We start from the raw sequence: 20,035 nt of genomic DNA on the forward strand, positions 1-20,035 counted from the left end.
GATCCCAGCTATGGAATGTTCTTAGAATGCTCTTCCCTCTGGTGACCTATGACAGGACCAAGGGAACAGCTGGAGCTGTGTCAGGGGAGGGTTAGGTTTGATATGAGTAAAGGCTCTTCCTCAGAGGATGGTGGGACACAGAACAGGCTCCCAGGGAATGGTCACAGCCCCAGGGCTGCCACAGTTCAGGGAGAGTTTCGACAATTTCTGAGGCACAGGGTGGGATTGTTGGGGTGTCTGTGCAGGGACAGGACTTGGACTCAATGGTCCTTGTGGGTACCTTAACCCTGGATATTCCATGATTCAATGACACTGGAGGGGATAATCTATTCGAGGTGTTTGTCAACTCCATTAGAGCAGGAAGCCTCTTGTCCCCAAAACCCAGAATCCCTGAAGTCTCCATTTTTTCCCCCCAGTAAACTATTTCTGCAGCTGTGATAACCACATTCCAATTGTGTCATGTCCAGGGCAAGCGCACAGGTCACATTTTATTGAATTTCAGTCAAATTTCAGCGTGCAGTGTTGTCACCAGCATGGCCTGGAGCTGGGGCTGTGGGATTGGGCCTGGAAGCAGTGATTTGGGCTGGAATTGGGGTCGGGGATGGAGATGGGGCTGGGGCTGGAATTGGAGTTGGAGCTGGGCCTGGGGTGAGGCTGGAAGTGGCCTGGGAGCCAGGTCTGGAGCAGGCACTGGAGCTGGGGCTGGGATTTGGCCTGGAAGCAGTGGTTTGGGCTGGAATTGGAGTCGAGACTGGGGATGGGGCTGGGACTGGAGCTGGGGCTGGAACTGGAGCTGAGGTTACAGCCTGGAGTTGGGGCTGGAGATGGGGCTGGGGCTGGAATTGGAGTTGGAGCTGGGCCTGGGGTGAGGCTGGAAGTGGCCTGGGAGCCAGGTCTGGAGCAGGCACTGGAGCTGGGGCTGGGATTTGGCCTGGAAGCAGTGGTTTGGGCTGGAATTGGAGTCGAGACTGGGGATGGGGCTGGGACTGGAGCTGGGGCTGGAACTGGAGCTGAGGTTACAGCCTGGAGTTGGGGCTGGAGATGGGGCTGGAACTCGAGCTGGGGTTACAGGCTGGAACTGGGGCTGCACCTGGAGCAGGGACTGAGGCCTGGATTGGGGCTGGGGCTGGAACTGGAGCTGGGGTTAGAGCCTGGAGCTGGGGCTGGAGCTGGGGGAGCTGTGCCAGGAGGTGGGCCTGGAGCTAGTGCCAGGGTAGGGGCTGAGGCTGAAGCTGGGGCTGGAGCAGGGGCTGAAGCCTGGAATCAGAGATGGGGCTGGAGCTGGGGCTGGGGTTAGAGCCTGGAGCTGTGGCTGCAGCTGGGGCTTGGAGCTGGGACTGGACCCAGAGCAGGATTCAGAACAGAGGCTGAGGCCTGGATTGGATCTGGGGCTGGGCCTGAGATGAGCTGGATCTGGTGCCAGGGTCGGGGCTGAGGCTGAAGCTGGAGCTGGAGCAGGGGCTGAGGCCTGGAATCTGAGCCGAGGCCTGGAGCTGGAGCACCTGGGCCTGGAGCTGTGGCTGTGGCTGGCGCTGGGGTCGGGGCCGCAGCCGGGGCCGCAGCCGTGCCCGCAGCCGTGCCCGGAGCCGGCCGTGCCCGCTCGGTCCCGGGGGCGGTGCCGGGCCCGCGGGCGGGCGGGGGCCGGAGCGCGGGCGGCCCCCCCAGCAGGGAGCGATCCTTGGACCCGGGGCTGTAACGTGCCGAGCCGAGCCGAGCCATGGCGGTGCCGGGGCAGAACGTGGCCGTGGTGGTTCACCGAGCCGGGGACCTGCGCCTGGTACGGCCGCGGGGAGCCGGGCCCGGGCGGGGGCGGAGGGGCGGGAGCGGCCCCGCGGCCTGCGGGGGGCACCGGGGGTGTCCGCACGGCGGCACCGGTTCCTCCCGGTTCCTCCGGCTCCCGGAGAGCCTGAACCGGCCCCGGGAGAGCCTGAACCGGCCCCGGCTGCCCGCGGCCATGGCAGGGGGTGGCGGGGGGGACCCACATTCGGGGGTGTCCCATGGCTGGGCCCTCCTCCCATCCCCTCTGAGGGGAAGCCCGCGGCCGCTTCGGGCTCGGCACAGCGTTACGGGAAATGACCCGGACAGGGAAAAAAACCCAAACCAAATCAAAACAAAACAAAAAGCGCCAGCCCTCGTGTGCATGGGAGGTGCAACATTTTTGCAAGAGAAATCAATTCACAGATACACTCATTCATGCATGCTAGAGGCATGCTCATTCTTTCTGCTAGGAGGATGTAACACTATCGGAAGTGTGATTTATTTTTAGCTAGTTCTGGCAACTTTGTGTGTATATTTTTCTGGTTTTCCGATCTTGGAAAGGTTTCAGCGACAGAATGCGCTTCGGGGACACAGGAGGGGATAATCTTGAGATCTTTGCCAGCTCTGGGGGGAGAATATTTTATCCCTGAAACCCAGAATCCCCAAAAAACTTCTCCTTCCCCCAAATTAGCCATTCTCACAGCTGGGATGGGCCCTCCCAGGCAGCAGGTGGAGGGTGGGTGGTTGCTGCTCCTTTGGGCTGCCAGAGCCCAGGTGAGCACCAGGACAGAGGGTTCGGGGGGGAGAAAGTGCTGACGGACCCTCCCAGACAGGGAGGAGTTTTATTTTGTACTTTTTAATTACTTTAATCTCATTCTGTCTCTCTGGCTGCTAATGCTGGGCTCTTCCTGGGTGCTGAATCACTATGGCGCTGCTGGAGAGCCGTGTGCTCCAGCTTGGGGAGTGCCAAAGGGGGAAGGAAGGTTTCCCCGGGCAGGCATTGGCAGGCAGCTCTCTGTACGCAGAGCCCTGGCAGGAGGGCTCTGGGGAGCACACAGACTTTGGACACACGCCTTGCTCAGGGCATGATTACCAGGGAAGGGGTTGATTCTTTACCAGTCCCGCCCAGCTGAAGCCACACGTGCCGTGGGTGGCTCCTGGTGGCTCCCCGGCACCTTTGGCACAATTGGGCTTTCCCTGCAGTCACATGGAGCCTGACTACCCAAAGAAATCAAAATGGGTTAAGGACTGACGTGCTTCCTCTAGCTCAAGAACACATTTCCAAACCCCTGTGATTTGGTGTCTGAGACTTGTGAAGGTGGGTACTCCATCACATCTGTGTGGCTGGTCTCTAAACTGGCTTACACCCAGATGTGTGAGTTTTCCTTGGGTATTTGTACTGCTGGAGACCTTAGAGCTGGTCATCAGTGCCCTCCTGCCTCACTGGCAGCATTCTGTGTGTTCCTCCTGGGCTTCCCTGAAGTTTGTTTCCGTCACGTGAATGGTGCTCATGGTATTGACCGACTGGTGGTAGCAGTAGTCCCAGCAGTGAACTCTGAACTTGTTATCTGTTATTGATACCCAAAACTGGGTGACTCCATCTTCCTGTAATTCCCACACCTTTCTTGATTTTTGGACAAGTTTCCTGTGGGCAGAGTTGCTGTGATCCCTGTCCTGTGTGACAATGTGTTTGCTTTGATTTTGTTGAGCCTCCTCTTGTCCTTAGGTAGTTGCACATGTTCCTCTTTGCTGCCCATTGAGGATTTGTTGGTTTTATACTTCTACCATGGCTTCTCTTTCCACATCTCCTTTCACAGAAAATATTTGCTGTGTTTACTTTACCAGTCACCATTTCTGAACTTCTCAGTGAACAACAGCCAACGAGCAGAATTTGTGGTTTTCTCCACTTTGGTCACTCCTCACCAAATCAGGCTGGAGAATTCACTTCCTACCAAGGTGTCCAGGTTTTCTGGGCACAGTTGTTATTGCCAAAAAAAAAAAAAAAAAAAAAAAAAAAAAAAAAAAAAAGTGGTTTTTGGGATTTTTTTCACACACATTTTCCGCTAGAAGTTGCCTTTATCTCTCACTGTGGAATCTCTGCTCACTCTGAGGTGGTCTGTACCTCTGGTGTGTCACCACATCCTGTGCTTATTGCATTTCTATAAAAGAAGTTACATCTAGATTGACCTCTTTTAGAAATAATGCTGCTCTGGGCTCAGTTACTGCTCCTCAGTGTAATAAAACAAACCCCCCACACAGAAAAATTGCAGATAGAGGTCTGAACGTGGAAAATTTCAGTCAGTTTAGTCATATGAGAACATGTTTCCAGAGCTGGTTTTTCCATGATGTTTAGAATACTGAAGTACAAAATATGCTGGGATTTAAACAGTTAAAATGCAGAACAGTTTGAGCAGCAAATGAATTTTCAAGGGTTTACTGTTGGCACTACTCTGGAGGGCATTTTTTTTTTTGTCAGCCAGTGGGATGGATGAAAGATTCAGCTGAAATTTGGGGCTGCTCCAGTACAGGGAAATTTAGTATGTGTCTCTTGTCTGGGCTGGGAAAAGGGAATTTACTACAAAATAATTTGGAGGGTGGGTTTACAAGCTGGCAGTGTGCTTACTCCTACAGCTCCCTGTGTTATCCACTGAGTATGGAAAATGAGAGGAGCTCAGGAGCAGGCTCCATGTGGCACAGCTGTGTCTTATGGAGCAGACAGAACCAAAAACCTTGTCTGCTTGTGGATTTACCTGAGCTGACCAGAGCTAAGCTTCCACAGATATTGCCAGGGATGTGAACAAGCAGCTAAATGCCTTTTTTTCCATTTTGTCCATAGGAAAACCGTCCAATCCCAGAACCAGGCCCTAATGGTAGGTCTATAGATGACTGATTCTGGCTGCTTCCTTTACTTCTCTCTTTGTTTTCTCATTCTCTTTTGTTGCTCCTTGATAACATAAAATATTTCTGAGGAAGTATAAAATTACCAAAAAAACAATTGTGTGGCTGAAACAGGTAATGCTGCTTTTCCAGCTGAAAAGAAGAGCTGGGGCAGTCACAGATAAACCCCTTTATCTGTCTTTTTTTGCTTCCTGTTCCATCAGTTGGTGTATGTCACAGTAAATGGCTCTTGGGACATTCCAGATGATCTTATGCAGGACTAAACATTAATAGAATGAGCATATGGGCTGGTAGAAATTCAATTCACTAACTCTCTGGGGCTCAAATCATACCTTTGGGAGAAGGGAAAATTAAATGGACCTGCTGTTTTTTTCCTGCTCCAGCAATAATAACATTGCTCTTAAACTGCATCACTCTGTTGCCCATATTTTTATTGACATCATCTTTTGCCTTACCCCATTTTGAGCCTTCTTGCTTTGTGAATCATTGCATAGTTTCGTGTGGCTCACGAACGTGCCGCTCTCCTAACGCGTGCACAAGCAACAATTCTGTGCTGATTGAATGCCAGTAAATTTGGATGTGTCCACACTGGCTCAGCCTTTGCTCTGGGGCCCACGTGCTGCTCTCCCAGTGCCTGAGAAGGTTGGTTTTCTACAAGGAACCTTCTCTCCTTTCCTGGCAGAGGTGCTGCTGCGCATGCATTCCGTGGGGATCTGCGGCTCTGATGTTCACTACTGGCAGCACGGCCGCATCGGGGATTTTGTTGTCAAGGATCCCATGGTGCTGGGACACGAAGCTTCCGGGACTGTCGTGAAAGTGGGCTCTGGGGTGACTCATCTGAAACCAGGTATCTGCAACCAAACCCATTTGTTTGTTTTCCTCCTAATCAGTTCCGAGAATGTGTCGATAACAGGCTGGGTTTCTTTCTGTGTCGTGTAAATTTATCTGAAGTTCTGACCTCCTTTAAGAAGTGTCACTGTGCTGCTGTTAGTCACCCATCTTGGCCACTGGTGTGTGATATTCCTTAGGTAGCTTTATCTTGAGATGTGTTGAGCTGGCCGGGCTGTATTTTATATTTTAATGCAGAGCAGAGTGTATACTGGTGCAAGGTCCCTTTTAAGGAAGCTTGATAAAGCTTCAGAAACCACATCTATAGCCCTTGCCAGCAGCCTGCTGTGAGTGTTTCTTCTCTGTGTGTGCTCTGGAAGGAGCAAACAGCCTCCTGCAGTGCAGAGGTCACTGGAGCCACTGCTCCAGGCCCTGTGGTGGGACCTCCACAGCTCACTGTGCTCATGAATATCCTAAAAAATGGACTGAGCAGGGAATTTTGGAAAGTTTGCTGATGACATCAACATAGGCAAGGTGGAGAGATGTGCAGGAGAGTCAGCAAGAGTTACAGAGAGACCAGAGAGGTGCCAGGGAAATGCAAGTGGGATTCAAGTCAGGCAAACACAAAGTTATATTCACTACAGAACAAACAAAACCAGCTTCATATCTAAAATGTTGTGCTGGCCATCACTGCTGAAGGGTGAGAGCTTTGGCTCTGACTCTGTGCATAGCAGCATTGGCTCCACAGCAGTGAAAATGCAAATTTTTGTTGGGAAAGGGACTCAGAGGATGTCAGTGCACATCTGGAACTCTGCATGCAGTTCTGGTCTCCTCCTTCCCAAAAGGATGTAAAACAAGGGAGAAGGGTTCAGAGGAGGACAAGGAGATAACAACACGTGCAGCAGCATCTCTGACAAATGTCCAAGTCAGAGAGAGACACAACTCAAGGATGTGAGGGCTCATGGAGGGCTGGCAGGACAGGTTGCCCATTCTCTGGTTGCTCCAGCACCAGAGCAAGGCACAGTGAGGTGCAGCATTCACCTGAGATGCTGCAGACCATGTGGTTTATGTGGTGGAAAGAGGAGAAGTTGTTGAGTGTTACTAAATACAAACAAACCACCTGTGACTTGGGAAGCCTCTCAGCTGTGTATAATGTGAGAGTACTCATGCTGTGCCTGTCCTGTGTCCTGTCAGACACCTGTTATTGGCCAGCTCAGAGGGGGTGCAGTGGCCTAGATGGGTCTTTGCTTCCATCCTCCTTATCCCTGTGTCTGCCTGAAAGCCTGTTGGTGGAGAGCTTTGCTCAGAGGTTTGGCTCTGATTCCTCTGCCAGATAAATGTGAGGCTTTGTGTCCCCTGCAAGTTGTACTATGCTCACACTGCTTTCTCTGGTCCATCCTGCTTTGTGACAGCAATGAAATAACAGCTCTTTGTCCTGCAGCCTGTGTCCTTCCAGCACCCTGGGCTACTCTGCTGTAGCACAAGCTGTCTCTGTTCCCAGATAAATCCTGCCTGGCTCCTGGGTGTTCTGCACCTTAATCTTCCTTCCCTGTGAGCATGGGGAGGCCCTGGCACAGGTTTCCCAGAGAAGCTGTGTCTTCCTCATCCCTGAAAGTGTCCAAGGCCAGGTTGGACGAGGTTTGGAGCAACCTGGGATAGTGGAAGTGTCCCTGCCCATGGCAGGGAGTTGAACAAGCTGAGCTTTAATGTCCCTTCCAACACAAATTCTTCCATGATTCCATGATTCCCAAGGAACAGCCCTTTCCAGCTGGCAGTGTGGTGGCTAGCCAAGCTCACCTACTCCATCCTCAGTGTTTCCACTTCTACAGATTCAGCAAAATATCTGCTCACAGAATGATTGCCTGGGGGCTGCCCCTTCACCTGCTGAGGTTGGTTGCAAGGCAGCTGGAGGAAGCTGTGTGTGTGTGTGAGGCTGAGCTTCCATCTGTGCCTCTGAAACACCATCTCTCCCCAACTGCCTGTGAAGATCTCAGTGATGAGTGTGAAAAATGCCTATTTTATGATTGGCTTTTCCCAAATATTAAAATGAATATTATATGTGTTGTGTTAGAAAGTGATGCTGTATTCATTTTTTAAGTAGTGTGTTATATATAGTTTTAGGTTATAACAGAATGTTAAAATAGAAACTATGTATGTGAGATATTTTTTTAAGAAAGGACTGAGGTACTTGAACCAGATAGCAACCACAGGACACCTAAATCTTTCAGAGAAAAAGAATTTATTGCTCTTTTATCAGAAGAAACAAAGTTCTTCCTGCCTCATTCAGCCCTGAAGATGCTGTCAGGATTCAGAGGAAGAAGCTGACACTGACCAGACAGAATCCTGTGTTTGAATGGAATGTATGCATCATGTATGAGGTGTATGAATATGCAACAGGCTATTGCTTTAAAGGGTTAATCCTCTGATAATGCTTGTCCTTTTTTGGGCTTATTTTACCCAGAAAAGGTACCCAGACCATCTGTAACTCTTTGCTCTTATTCTCATGTATTGTCCTAAATCTCAATTGTTCAAATTTTTCTTACTCTAATTATATTACTATTTTCATAACTATTTTATTACAATTAAACTTCTAAAGTTTTTAAAACCAAGTGATTGGTGTTTTTCACATGAGGCTGCTGCCAAGGCAGCATTGGGAACCAGCCTGGTGTGTGCAGCAAGACCTTCCTCGTGGCACGGTGCCAGCGTTCCTGTGGGTTCTGGTGCTACTCCTGCTTGTGTGCCACCCTGTCCCTGACCCACTGCATCTGCTTTCACCCTGCCAGGTGACCGTGTGGCCATCGAGCCGGGCGTGCCGAGGGAGATGGATGAATTCTGCAAATCTGGGCGCTACAACCTGTCCCCAACCATCTTCTTCTGCGCCACGCCGCCCGACGACGGCAACCTGTGCCGCTACTACAAGCACAGCGCGAGCTACTGCTACAAGTCAGTCCCTGCTCCCTCCACCGAGAGAAATATACACTCCCTGGGGGGAGATTAGCTACAGCAATCACCTCTTGGCCCTTTGGAACACTCTTGATGTGATCCCAACAGGTTTTATTGCTTTCTGATCCATAAATAACATGCCTAAGCTTGGATGGCTGCCACTTTGCAAAGGGTTTGTCAGGCAGACAGTTTATCCCCTCAGGTGCCAGACATAAACATTTCTTGCATGTCTTCTGGGATGTCACCACTGGTTTACTCTTTAATTATTTTCCTTTTCCCATTTGCTCTCTGCTCTTGGTTTCTCTCCTGTCTCTTTTCATATCCTTGCCTTCCTAGGCTGGTGCCTGAAGGTCTTTGGTTTTTTGAGCTGAGTTTTGCTGTTGCTTTTCAGGAAGCACCAGGGTGACTGCTGACATCTCACTCTGTCATTTGAAACAAAGTCATCCCACTCTGAGCAGAGCAGAAAGCAGTAGCCCTGCTGAGCTGTTTTTCCATGTGTGTCTGAGTGTCTCCACTAAGCTACCAGCATTACAACATATCTGTTTTCATGTCCAGTTCAGCAAACTGGTATATATTACTAATTGTGGCAGCACTGGCACATTTGCTTAGAAGCAAATCTGTGCTTAAACACTCTGGCAAATCATAGAATCCCAAAACAGTTCAGTTTGGAAGAGACCTTAAAGCTCTTCCCAGTCCACCCCCTACAAATGGGCAGGAACACCTTCCACTAAGCCAGGTTGCTCCAAGCCCCATTCAGCCTGACCTTGGACACTTCCTGGGATGGGGCAGCCACCATTTCTCTGGGCAGCCTCTACCAGAGCTCAAATATTCCAAAGACCTGAATAAACTTGTTAAATCCATTTAAGTGCCTTTAACAAGAAGTTAAAAATACCCAAGTAGTGTCCCCATGAAGCTGCTCTACCTGTGGAGCTTGTTCTGTTTCAGTGTGTATGGAGCTGGTGCTTCCATAAGCTGGAACATTCTTGGGATTGATCTTTGTTGTCGGCACAGAAATGAGGATCATGTCAGTCTGAAGGAGGCACTTGACTGCTCTTCTCCTGGGAATCCTCAGGCAGGAAACTTTCAAAGCTTCCAGCTACCAACAGCTGCTGTCAGGATGAGGTGCTGGTCTGGATGGAATTGGCATCTCACTGCCCAGACCCACTGTCATCGATTCCCTGTGTATCAAAATAACATTTTCTGACAACATCATAAGTTTTTGCTTGAGAGGAAGTGGTTGATTTGTAGCTGGCTTCTTCCAGGCTTTTGCTTTTTTCCTCCAATTGGAGCAAATACTACTTTGCCTGCATATATATATATATATATATATATATATATATATATATATGCAGGCAAAGTAATATTTGCTCCAATTGGAGGAAAAAATCAATAATATGTATATATTAAATAATATATAATATACAATATATAATAATATATTTTTGTATTTATATTTTTATTAAATATATTTTTATATATACAGCCAAAGTAATATTTGCTCAAATTGGAGGGAAAAAGCAATAATACATATATATATAATATACTATATCATTATATATATATTTTTTTTTTAAGCTTTGGGATGCAAAGCCTGCTCCCAGTTTCAGATCAGCAGTGCTGTGTCTGGCTCATGTAGAGCAGATTCCCTGCCACGCAGTCATTCTGCCAGCACAGATTTGCTAAGAACAGATGATGGCTGAGCTCAGTGAGCTGTTACACATTTGGGCAGTTGCTGTGTGTCCTGCTGGTAGACAGACTCTGTGTTGGGTGCTCTGAGTAACTTGATGGAGGTGGGATCATGCCCTCCCCATTGACAGGGTACTGCCCAAACCCAGCAGTAGCAGACATGATGCCAGGCTCTGTGACAAGGGAACTCTTGGAGTCCTGGAAATAAGGGATATGCAGATATCTTACAGCTGTCTTCCCACAGCCATAATTTCCATTTCCTTGGCTTCACATTGGCCTGACTGAGCTCTGACCTTGAGCTTCCCAGTGCTGTCACTGTCCCTGCTGACCTTCCTGGCAGGCACAGCTCCCAGAGCAGTGTGGGAACAACACTGGTGGCTTGCTGGTGAGCAGTGTTTTGGGGCTGAGATTGATTTCTTTCAGCAGTTCAGAAGGGTTTCACTCCCTCTGTTTTTTCTGTCACTTATGTTGGCTGTGTAACAGGGCTGGTTTTGTCCAAAACATGTTTGATACCCACTGACTGCTGGAAGGATGCATACTGGGACCAGTCCACTTGTTAAATTACTTGGTGCATCAGGAGAGGTGTTCCTGGTTGTTACCAGGAAGGGAGACCTGGATCTGGCTGCCTTTCCTGGTGGCCTCACCTTTGGCAGCAGGATGTTTTCTAAGAGTAACCCTGGTAAATCAGGGTTCTGGGAGCTCGCTGGTGGTGAGCCATAGGGCAGCTTTGGGGTGGTACATATGCAGCTGGGGGGGTTATTCTGAAGGGAATGAGTGGCAAAGGAATCCTTATTGACTCACCAAACACTGGAGAGTTGATGTGAGGAAGTTTGTGGGGCCCTGGGGGTGGTGCTGGGGCAAACCTCACTGGAAAATGCTTCAGGTGCATTTGATGCTGCTTCAGAGGAGGGAAAGAACAGTGGAATCTCTTGAAGTGTATTCCAGCATGTTTCCCTGACCCCAGGTGACAGTGTGTTTTGCCACTGTGTTTTACACCCATGTTTGTTTTTTGAGTCTCATGGCTTTCCCCATTGCCCTCATGAACTACATTGCTGACTGTTCCTTGTGTCCCATTCTTGCAGGCTCCCAGACAATGTCACCTTTGAGGAAGGAGCCCTCATCGAGCCCCTCTCAGTGGGAATCCACGCCTGCAAAAGAGCAGGAGTCACTCTGGGGAGCAAAGTCTTCGTGTCTGGCTCTGGTACAGTGAGCACAGCCAGCCCTTGGCTTCCCTGCCTGCTGGGAGGGCATGGGCAGGCTCAGGCTCTGCCTCTGGGCTCTGCTGGAAGGGATGAGGGATGAGGGGAGCCAAAGGGGCTGCCAGAGCTCTGGGCTGTGCAGAAGGTGGGGATGATGCTGCCTGGCAGTGGTACATGTTCTCTTTCTCCCCTGTGTCCCCAGGACCAATCGGCCTCGTCAATGTGATTGTTGCTAAGATGATGGGTGCAGCAGCTGTGGTAGTTACAGGTAAGTCCCTTTAGCCCTTTCCATACAGAACCACAAAATCATTAAGGTTGGAAAAAAACCCTTAGATCATCAAGTCCAGCCATTGATCCAGCACTGTCAAGCCCAACCCTGTCTGTATAAGTGCCTCATCCACATGTTTTTTGAACAGTTCCAGGGAAGGTGATTCCTCCACTTCCCTGGACAGCCTGTACCAGTACCTGATCACCTTTCCAGGGAGGTTTGATCTTAGCAGGTTATTTTTATCTGGATATGGCCCAGACAGCGTTTGCCCCCTGTTTTCTGTGTGCAGCCACACTGGCTTCTCCACTTGTCTTTCTCTGCCCTTCTGTCTGCTCCTGCTGGGGGTTTCATTTCTCATTGGTTATCCACAGTGACTGAAATGGCCTTTTCAGGGTCTCTGCATTTCAGAAATGGTTGTTCCTTGCATAACTGTATCCTGGATGTTTCTAGTTGAGCTGCTGCTTCAGGAATGTCCAGCTGTGTCAGGAAAATCTCTGAGGAAGGAGATCCCATATTTCTAAATACCTTTTCCAGGTTTGCATCTCTCAATGATGAAGCTTTTTCTAGGGTCCACTCACAAGCTGTCATTTATGGAGATTTCCCATTTATGGAAGAGCTGAAATGAGTCTTTATCACCTTTGTAGCTGCCCTTCAGGTTGCTGAGACAGCAATTCCATCCTCCCCTTATTTTGCCATGCTGACCTAGCCCAGTTCCTCCTAGCTCTTCTCTAAGGTTCAGGCCCTCTCTCTCTGTAGCTTGCCTGGAAGGATGGAGAGCTGGAGTAACCTCAGGATGTTCTCTGGTTGAAATTTCCACCTGGGGATTGAAGAGGGTCTGGAAATGGTGCTTCCAGCTCCCACTATGAATCTTCACCCTTTCTGAGTGGTGATGGCCAGGAGGAGCAGTTAGAGGTGCCCCTGGACATTGAGTACAGGCTGCTGCAGTTTTTCTGTCAAAGCCCTAAAGGATCTTGACCTTTCAGAGGGCTGTTATTCACCTCCCATACTTCGAGCCAGATATATTTTTGACCTTTCCATTACTGTATTGCTTGACCTACTTTGGGTCAAGAGATAAAATTCAGGTCCCACCCTCCTGAAACAGAAACATCCTTCAGTAGTAGCTGAGGTCAAAGCAGAAAACACAAGGCCTTCTCCTTCCTTAATCCCTTTGCTGTTGAGTCCAGGGCATTTTTAGCTGTGCTGGCCTCACCCTGCAGGTGTGTGTGCTTGATGGATGTGGCTGGTCCACACCTCAGATTTTGTGAAGTGCTGTCATTTGAGGATGATATTTGCTGTAGCAGGAAAAACAGCTCTGCCTCCTGAATCATGCACGAGGAACCCTGTGCCCAGCTGGGCTGTGCAGGGGCTGGGGGTGTCCCATTCCCTGGGTGGGGAGGGCTTGGTCAGTGGGGTTGGTGGGGCTGAGGCAGCTGGCTCAGCCTGGCCCTCGTTCCTGCTCCAGGAATGGGTGTGTCCTCCCCTGGTACCGGGAGCTGCTCCTGATGGGGACCTTGGCAAGCTGAGCTGGCTGTCATGTGCTGGCTCCCTGTGCCACAGGAGGTGCCTGCTGCTTGGTTTGAAGGATCAGCAAGCTTGGATACATGGAATTACCCTTTCTTATCTTTCTGTGCTAGCCTAGGTGCTGGTTGTGCCTCGTGGATGTCTCTTCCACACAAGAGGGGTTTGGCTGAGGTGCTCAAACCATGAAGGTGCTGTCCCAAATCAAATATTTGAGTGTGACGAGCTGAGGAATGGGTTTGGTTTGGCTTGTGCTGCTGGAGATTTTGCTGCCTGTCTCAAGGAACTGCTTTTTGTTTTGGCTTTAGGAGCCAACACCTGTGAGGCGCCTGTCTGCCCACAGAGGCCCTCTTGTACTTTGCTACCAGATTATCTGAAGTCATTGCCCTGTGTTTTTATCATGTCTGTGAGGAGTTTTGTCTGTGCAGCACTTATGGCTTTAAAAATTTGTGTCTGTTTTGACAAGTTTCTTACAGATCTAGAAATATTTAGAAAAGCTTTTTTGTGAGAACTCACCTCCTACAACTTCTGTCTTGGCTTGCCTGGAGTGTTTGATATATTTCATGGACTCCAGATGGGTGAGAAGATCAATTTGTTTCATGGGTCCTCACCTACTCTTCCAAAAGATCTCTGTGTTTCTCCAATCCACTCCACTCCTGAATGGGCAACCTTCTCCTGTCCTCCTGCCTTGCTGGTGCTCTGAAAAGCTGCTTTTCTCCTCAGATACATGTCAAAGATCACCCTTCCTTCCCAGAAGGTGAAGGGGCAGTTTAGGTGCTCATGTTGGGCTGTCTTGCATTGCACTGTCTGTCACTGAAGGTGCACTTAATGATTCCTGCTTAAGGGAAATTATTCTCCTTGTTCTATCTGAACCTGATGTTCTGGGTGTTGATGCCTCCAGAAACCCTGGAATTCAAGGTCAGGGGAGGTGAATAACTGCACAGAGCTCAACTCTGTTGATAAAGAAGATGAACAATGAAAATCTGAGAATAATCAAGAGTATTTATTTGCTTGTTAAGTTGGCTCATAAACCATCATGAGAAGCTTAAGGGTAATTTGATAACTTCACTGGAAGCAAACCAAACTTTAATTAGCCCCAGGGGCTAGGAAATGAAAACAAACTTCTGACTAAGGCAAGATGCAAGCCATTAATTGTTTAATTGACCAGTTTCCAAGAACTGTGTGGGTTTAAAGTGCAAAGGATTTGATCCTTCCTAAGACTCACGAGTGTCTGGAGCTCTAACAATGCAGTGACCTGCAGATCTGTCTGCTTCACTAAGTGCTTCCTGGTGATTCAGGTGTGCTGGGATGCTATTGCAGCCCTGGCCAGGGCTGACAGTGCTGCTGCTGCATTCCATGGGCTGCTTAGAGCCAGGGCTTCCTTCCCAAGCAGCTCAGCAAACCAGAAGCCAGCTACAGGGAAGATGTGGGGGGTTTTTGCTGCCTGGGAGTGGTTTTGTGGCCACTTTGAAATGCACTGGCTGCCTTGTTACTCTAGGGCACTGCCTGTGGATTGTTTCTGCTAGAGAGAAAGTATGAAATATGTAAAATGTAGACTAGAATATCTCTAATATTTATATATTATACATGTGTAATATTTTAAATATCTATTTATAGTTTAAAATACATTAGTGCCTCAGGAGATGTTAAAAATGGTAGAATCCAGAATCTGTGCCTGCTGTGAAGTGGTATTGTGATACCAACCTTCACAGGGAGTTTTGTTGTACTGTTGAACCCCTGTGGTCTCCCTGCCACACACTGAGATTTGGGAGACACCAACCATGCTGGGCAAGAGTATTTCATGGCACTTGAAGTGCCTCAGGAACCTCCTGGCCTTGCAATTGGTGCATGGGAGGTCTCTGAGTGCAGCTCAGCTGGGGTCAAGCATGGGCCCGGAGCCCAATGCTCAGAGCTTGGGAGGGACAGAGGTGACTCCTGCAGCCACAGGAATGAGCCCATTTTGGGGCTCTTAGGGTGATGCTGCCCTTTCTTTTCAGCCTTGACTTTTCTTCTTTTGTCTGCATTTTATTACCCTTTGTTACCCCTTCTTGAAACACCCTCCACAGCTCTCTTGGGTGGTTGTGCCCACACTTGGCATCCTGAGCCTTCCAGCTGCCAGTGGGTGCCTGTCCATCCCCTGCCCTGCCAGTGGGTGCCTGTCCATCCCCTGCCCTGCCAGTGGGTGCCTGTCCACCCCCTGCCCTGCCAGTGAGTGAGTGCCATCATTTTTGCTGTGGGCTGGGCAGGGTAGAGCCTCTGGCTCACTCCCAGGACCGCAGCTGAGTCAGACTGGCTCATTCTGGAGAATTGGCCTTATCCTCCTCCTCTTCCCCTTGGTGTTTTCACCCCACCCCATCTCTGACTTCTCTGAAGACTGTGCCCTGGTGAGAGGGGTGTTTTCCTCTTTGCTGTGTGTGCTCCTACCACAGGCATCATTTTCTGAGTCTTCAAGCCCAGCACCTCTGGGAGGAGACCACCTCTCAATTTTGGGTCTAGGAAATCTTGGCTGTTACATTTTTTGCAGTGCCAGCATGCAGACCCTTGTAGACTCTGCTTTAGTGTAGGGAAAAGAGGTGATTCCTTCCTGGGCAATCCCATTCTTCTCTTCAGCTGTCCACATCCTTATCTCCAGAGGAGATAAGGTTACCAGTGGTGCCTGGAGAGGAATAGGTGGCTTTCCTCCAGGGGTTGTGGAATGCCCCAGCAGGACAGCTTGTCATCTTCAGGTGATACAGCCCTGTCAAGATCCCTCAGAGCAGAGTACAGAGTACAGCCATGCCCTCACAGATGTTTATCATCACCATCTTTATTGTTCCATATTAATGGGTATCTCAAGTCCATCTTATTACCAGATCCACTCCCTTTTGTTTTATGGGCTTGCCTGCTCATTCATCTATGACAGAAACTGTCTGAGAGATGCTCAGCAGCCTCCAGAGATGCTACAAGGAGGGTAAAGAGCAGAACAGGTCGGTGACCATGCAGACACACTGAGTGTTTGCAATGAATGCATTCTGCAGCTTGCTCAGCTGAAGGCACCTGCTGAGGGTTCCTTGAGGGAGCCCTTGGAGAGCTCATGGTCTGTTCTCATTGGGTACTGTTAGAAGTGAAATGACCCCATTAATGACCCTCTGAGCCTGTTGTCTCCTGTTGGAAGGATTCCTTGGTGCTGTCCATAGCCATGTTTATTGCCTTGATGCACTCTCAGTCTTCTGGCAGAACCAAAGAGAAACGCCCATGGCAGGGAATGGAACTTCAGAGGGGAGTGGAGCTTTGAAGTCACTTCCAACACAAACTATTCCAGGATTTTGTGATCATTCTCTGCCTGCCAAGAAGGGGTGAATCCTCACCTCTTCTGGTTGTTCACTGTCCTGTGCACACATGTAGTGAGAAGAGGCCAGGTTCAGGTTCTTCCCCTTCTTTCACCAATACTCCAATTCTTGGCTTGGTTTTCTTTCCACAGACTTATCTGCCTCTCGCCTGCAGAAAGCCAAGGAGGTAGGGGCAGATTTCACCATCCAGCTGCAGAAAGAGACCCCTCAGGAGGTGGCCTCCAAGGTGGAAAGTGTGCTTGGCTGCATGCCTGAGATAACTGTGGAGTGCACAGGAGTGCAAGCCTGTATCCAGGCTGGAATTTATGTGAGTACCACTTGTTCCAAAGGCAGACCAGTGATGGTGTTGGTCTGTTTTTTTTTTTCTGGGATGGGTCAGTGAATGACCTATTTCACTCTCACTGTGCTTAATTTAAGTGGGCTTGGTTTGGGGAGAGGAGCTGCTCCTTAGACAATAAACTGAGAGAGATAATTAAAGGGTTAACATCAGCGTGGGGATAATTGATTTGATGCTTGGGTGCTTAAAAACTTACCAAGGAGACTCCAATAAGATCCCCAAACCCAGGGAGTAGGACAGCAGCTTCCATTGAAGTCATGTCCACATAAGAAGAGGGATCAAGAAAATTAATTCCAGAAGGAATGAAAGAAGCAATTAAGAAAAGGATGTTTTGCTGCCATGAACATCCTAACAGGAGGATGAGGGGAAGGTTAATGTGGAGTTTCACAGTGAAAGGACAGGAGGGGAATGGGACAAACTTCAAAAAGAGAAATTCCAGTAGAGCATCAGACTCTTAGTTTTAAATCTCTCCCACTGAAATCCCAAAGTACCTTTTGTCGTCCTAAATGCCAGCCAATTTTCAGAATGAGGTTTTCAGAATAGGAAATTTGGATTCCTATCAAAATCCTTCAAAAAAAGATTGCATTTTATGCTTTGATTACCACATATTTCACTCTTACAGACTCCTGACAGCATCCTGCCTCTCCCTGGTGCTTCTCTGCTGTGCCCCAGACAATCCATTGCAGCCACAAAGATGCCTTCATTTTTGACAGACCCTACACAGTCTCCTGCAATGTGCTCTGCAGAATGTAACCCGTTTGTGTGTTTGCTCTGCAGGCCACTCGTTCTGGTGGGACCCTGGTTCTGGTGGGGCTGGGCCCTGAGATGGTGACGGTGCCCATCGTGAACGCGGCTGTGCGGGAGGTGGACATCCGCGGCATATTCCGCTACTGCAACACGTGAGTCTCCTCTGGGGGGCTGATGTGTCTCCAAGCTAAAATCCTTCAGAGCTCTACTTTCTTGCTGATGGAGAAAGTCTCTTTTCTTAATCTGTAGCTCCCCAGGAAGGATTTATGGGATGTCGTCACGCTCCTTCTTAAAATGAGAAGTGTTATTAAGTAGGCAGTTTGGGATTAGCTGCTGCATCCCTTTGTATCCCTGTTGCTCTAGTTCGGCCCATTCAAGGTTGGACTTGATGATCTTGGAGGCCTTTTCCAATCTCAGTGTTTCTATGATTCTAAACAGAGTGGCAACACAATCCCTATGAGGGACTCTGTGCCAGAGAAGAGGCTGGAAGCTGGATGAGACTTTTCCTTTTTTCTCCCTGCACTGAGTCCATGAGTTTGAGCTCTACCATGGTCAGTGTGCAGGCAAGACTTTGGGCAAGAGGAGAGCAGAGCACGGCAGTTTTGGTTTTCCTTCAGGCCTTCCAAAGTCGTAGTTTCCTGTGATTTTCATTTGCTTCCTGTGATTTCACTTACTCTCTCAACTGTCTGTGTAGCAGTGCCTGTCTTCTCAGAGCCCAACTGCCCAGAGCTGTTGGCTTTTCCCACCTCCCATACCAGACACTGTTGCGGTGTTGTGAGGGTCCCCAGGATGAGGTGAGAGATGAGAATCTGATTTCAAGTTCTTAGAAGGCTGATTTATTATTTTATGATATGATATTATATTAAAAGAAAATTATATACTCAAACTATACTAAAAAAGAGAAAGGAGACATCAGAAGGCTAGACAAGAATGATAATAAAAACCTGTGACAGACCCAGAGAGTCCGACACAGCTGGCTGTGATTGGACATTAAAGTAAAACAATTCACATGCTGGGTAAACAATTCTCCAAACCACATTCCAAAGTAGAAAAACATGGAGAAGCTGAAGCTTCCCAGCTTCTCAGGAGAAAAAATCCTGGCGAAGGGACTTTTCATAATATATCATGGTGACAAGACACCAGAAAATTCTTTGCAGGCAAAACTTCTTTGGGCTAGAAGAGCATGGAGCAGCTCTTTTCCTGGACTCCAGAGTAGTGGCTGCTCTCATCCCCTGCTCTCTGCTTCCCTTTTAGGTGGCCTGTGGCCATCTCTCTTCTGGCATCCAAGCGGATCAACGTCAAGCCCTTGGTCACGCACCGCTTTCCCCTGGAGAAGGCTCTGGAGGCCTTTGAGACCACCAAGAGGGGTGAGGGGGTCAAAGTCATGCTGAAGTGTGACCCCACTGATCAGAACCCCTGAGCTGTCCCAGTGCCCAGCCCTCATCCCTGCTGCTTGTAACTAGAAAATCACATGTAATGAGGGTGAATGGTACTGGGAGACACCATTAGAGCATTAACAGGTTACTACAAATGGACAACCAATAGTTTGAATCAAAATGCTGAATTAGAGGTGATGGGTTGCAGTTGGTGGCTCTTCTTCACAGACCACAGAGCCTGGCCAGGTTCCTCCATGCCAAGGAGGAGCTGGCATGTGGCACAGCAAGGGTGGAGGTGCTGGCACTCCTCCCTTCCTGTCCTGCACTGCCCTGGCTGCAGCATTTCCTGCATGGCAATCCCTGGATGCAAGATAACCCTATGTGAACAGCCCCCCTTCCCTCATGGGTGCTCAGGGACTGGACAGCCTGTGGAACAAAGCCTGGCCCTCCCCACTGCACAGGAAGCACTGGCACATTCAGGTCATTCTCTCCACACCCTTCTCAGAGCTCAGAACTGGGGTTTTGGGAAATTGGAGGCCAGCTGGGACCATGTCTGCTGTGTCACCCCAGCAGCTCCTCGTGGGACCACTGCAGGCAGGGAAACTGGGAGTGCTGAGAGCCCTGTCCTCATGTGCCTCCCATGAAGGGGCTGTTGGGGGGCACAGCTGCTTTTCACATGGAAAGGAGCACAGATGAGACATGACAGGACAGCATCTCTCAAAGGTTTTACCACTGCTTTGAGTGAGCGTCACTCAAGGGTTTTACCACTGCAAACATATCATAATTATTTGGGAATATCAAGCCTTCCTGCTGAGTTTGTGAGCCACAAACAAGGTACTAATGAGGTAGAAAAATTCTAATCTTTGGTTACAGTCATGTTAATTTTAGTACTGAGAGATCAGTTCCTTGCTTGGTACTGAATTTTGCTCAATAAATTCTGGCTGCCTGAGACCTTCCAGAGTGTGTCTCTTGAAGTGTGGGATGGTGGGTTGGATGGGCTTGCAGGGTGTGGGAATTTATAAAATTAGAGGGTTTTAGGGAGGTTGTAAGAGACAGGCTGTAGATGTAGTGGAATTGTGAACAGTGCTAAAGCAGCACTGATGCTGAAAAATAAATAGCTCAAGACACTCCTAGCAGCCCCAAGACCA

General features: G+C 49.1%; 1 protein-coding gene across 1 annotated transcript; it reads left to right on the forward strand.

Annotated features, from left to right (window-relative positions):
* The first annotated feature begins 1,481 nt into the window (after positions 1 to 1,481).
* On the forward strand, positions 1,482 to 19,838 carry SORD (sorbitol dehydrogenase). The gene is made up of 9 exons (XM_005490295.4): positions 1,482 to 1,777; positions 4,595 to 4,628; positions 5,339 to 5,503; positions 8,268 to 8,427; positions 11,196 to 11,314; positions 11,515 to 11,580; positions 16,559 to 16,734; positions 17,542 to 17,663; positions 18,766 to 19,838. The coding sequence occupies exons 1-9, from the start codon at positions 1,718 to 1,720 to the stop codon at positions 18,929 to 18,931; spliced, it is 1,068 nt and encodes a 355-aa protein (XP_005490352.2). The 5' UTR covers positions 1,482 to 1,717; the 3' UTR covers positions 18,932 to 19,838.
* Positions 19,839 to 20,035: the final 197 nt, after the last annotated feature.

The sequence above is a fragment of the Zonotrichia albicollis genome, chromosome 11 (genome assembly GCF_047830755.1).
Source record: "Zonotrichia albicollis isolate bZonAlb1 chromosome 11, bZonAlb1.hap1, whole genome shotgun sequence".
NCBI lineage: Eukaryota > Metazoa > Chordata > Aves > Passeriformes > Passerellidae > Zonotrichia > Zonotrichia albicollis.

Bases quoted from the DNA above. Each gene is read 5' to 3' on its own strand.
- SORD (XM_005490295.4), top strand. From the start codon at position 1,718: ATGGCGGTGCCGGGGCAGAACGTGGCCGTGGTGGTTCACCGAGCCGGG. The intron at 11,315-11,514 runs GTACAGTGAGCA...CTGTGTCCCCAG, and splicing joins AGTCTTCGTGTCTGGCTCTG to GACCAATCGGCCTCGTCAAT. The intron at 16,735-17,541 runs GTGAGTACCACT...TTTGCTCTGCAG, and splicing joins GTATCCAGGCTGGAATTTAT to GCCACTCGTTCTGGTGGGAC.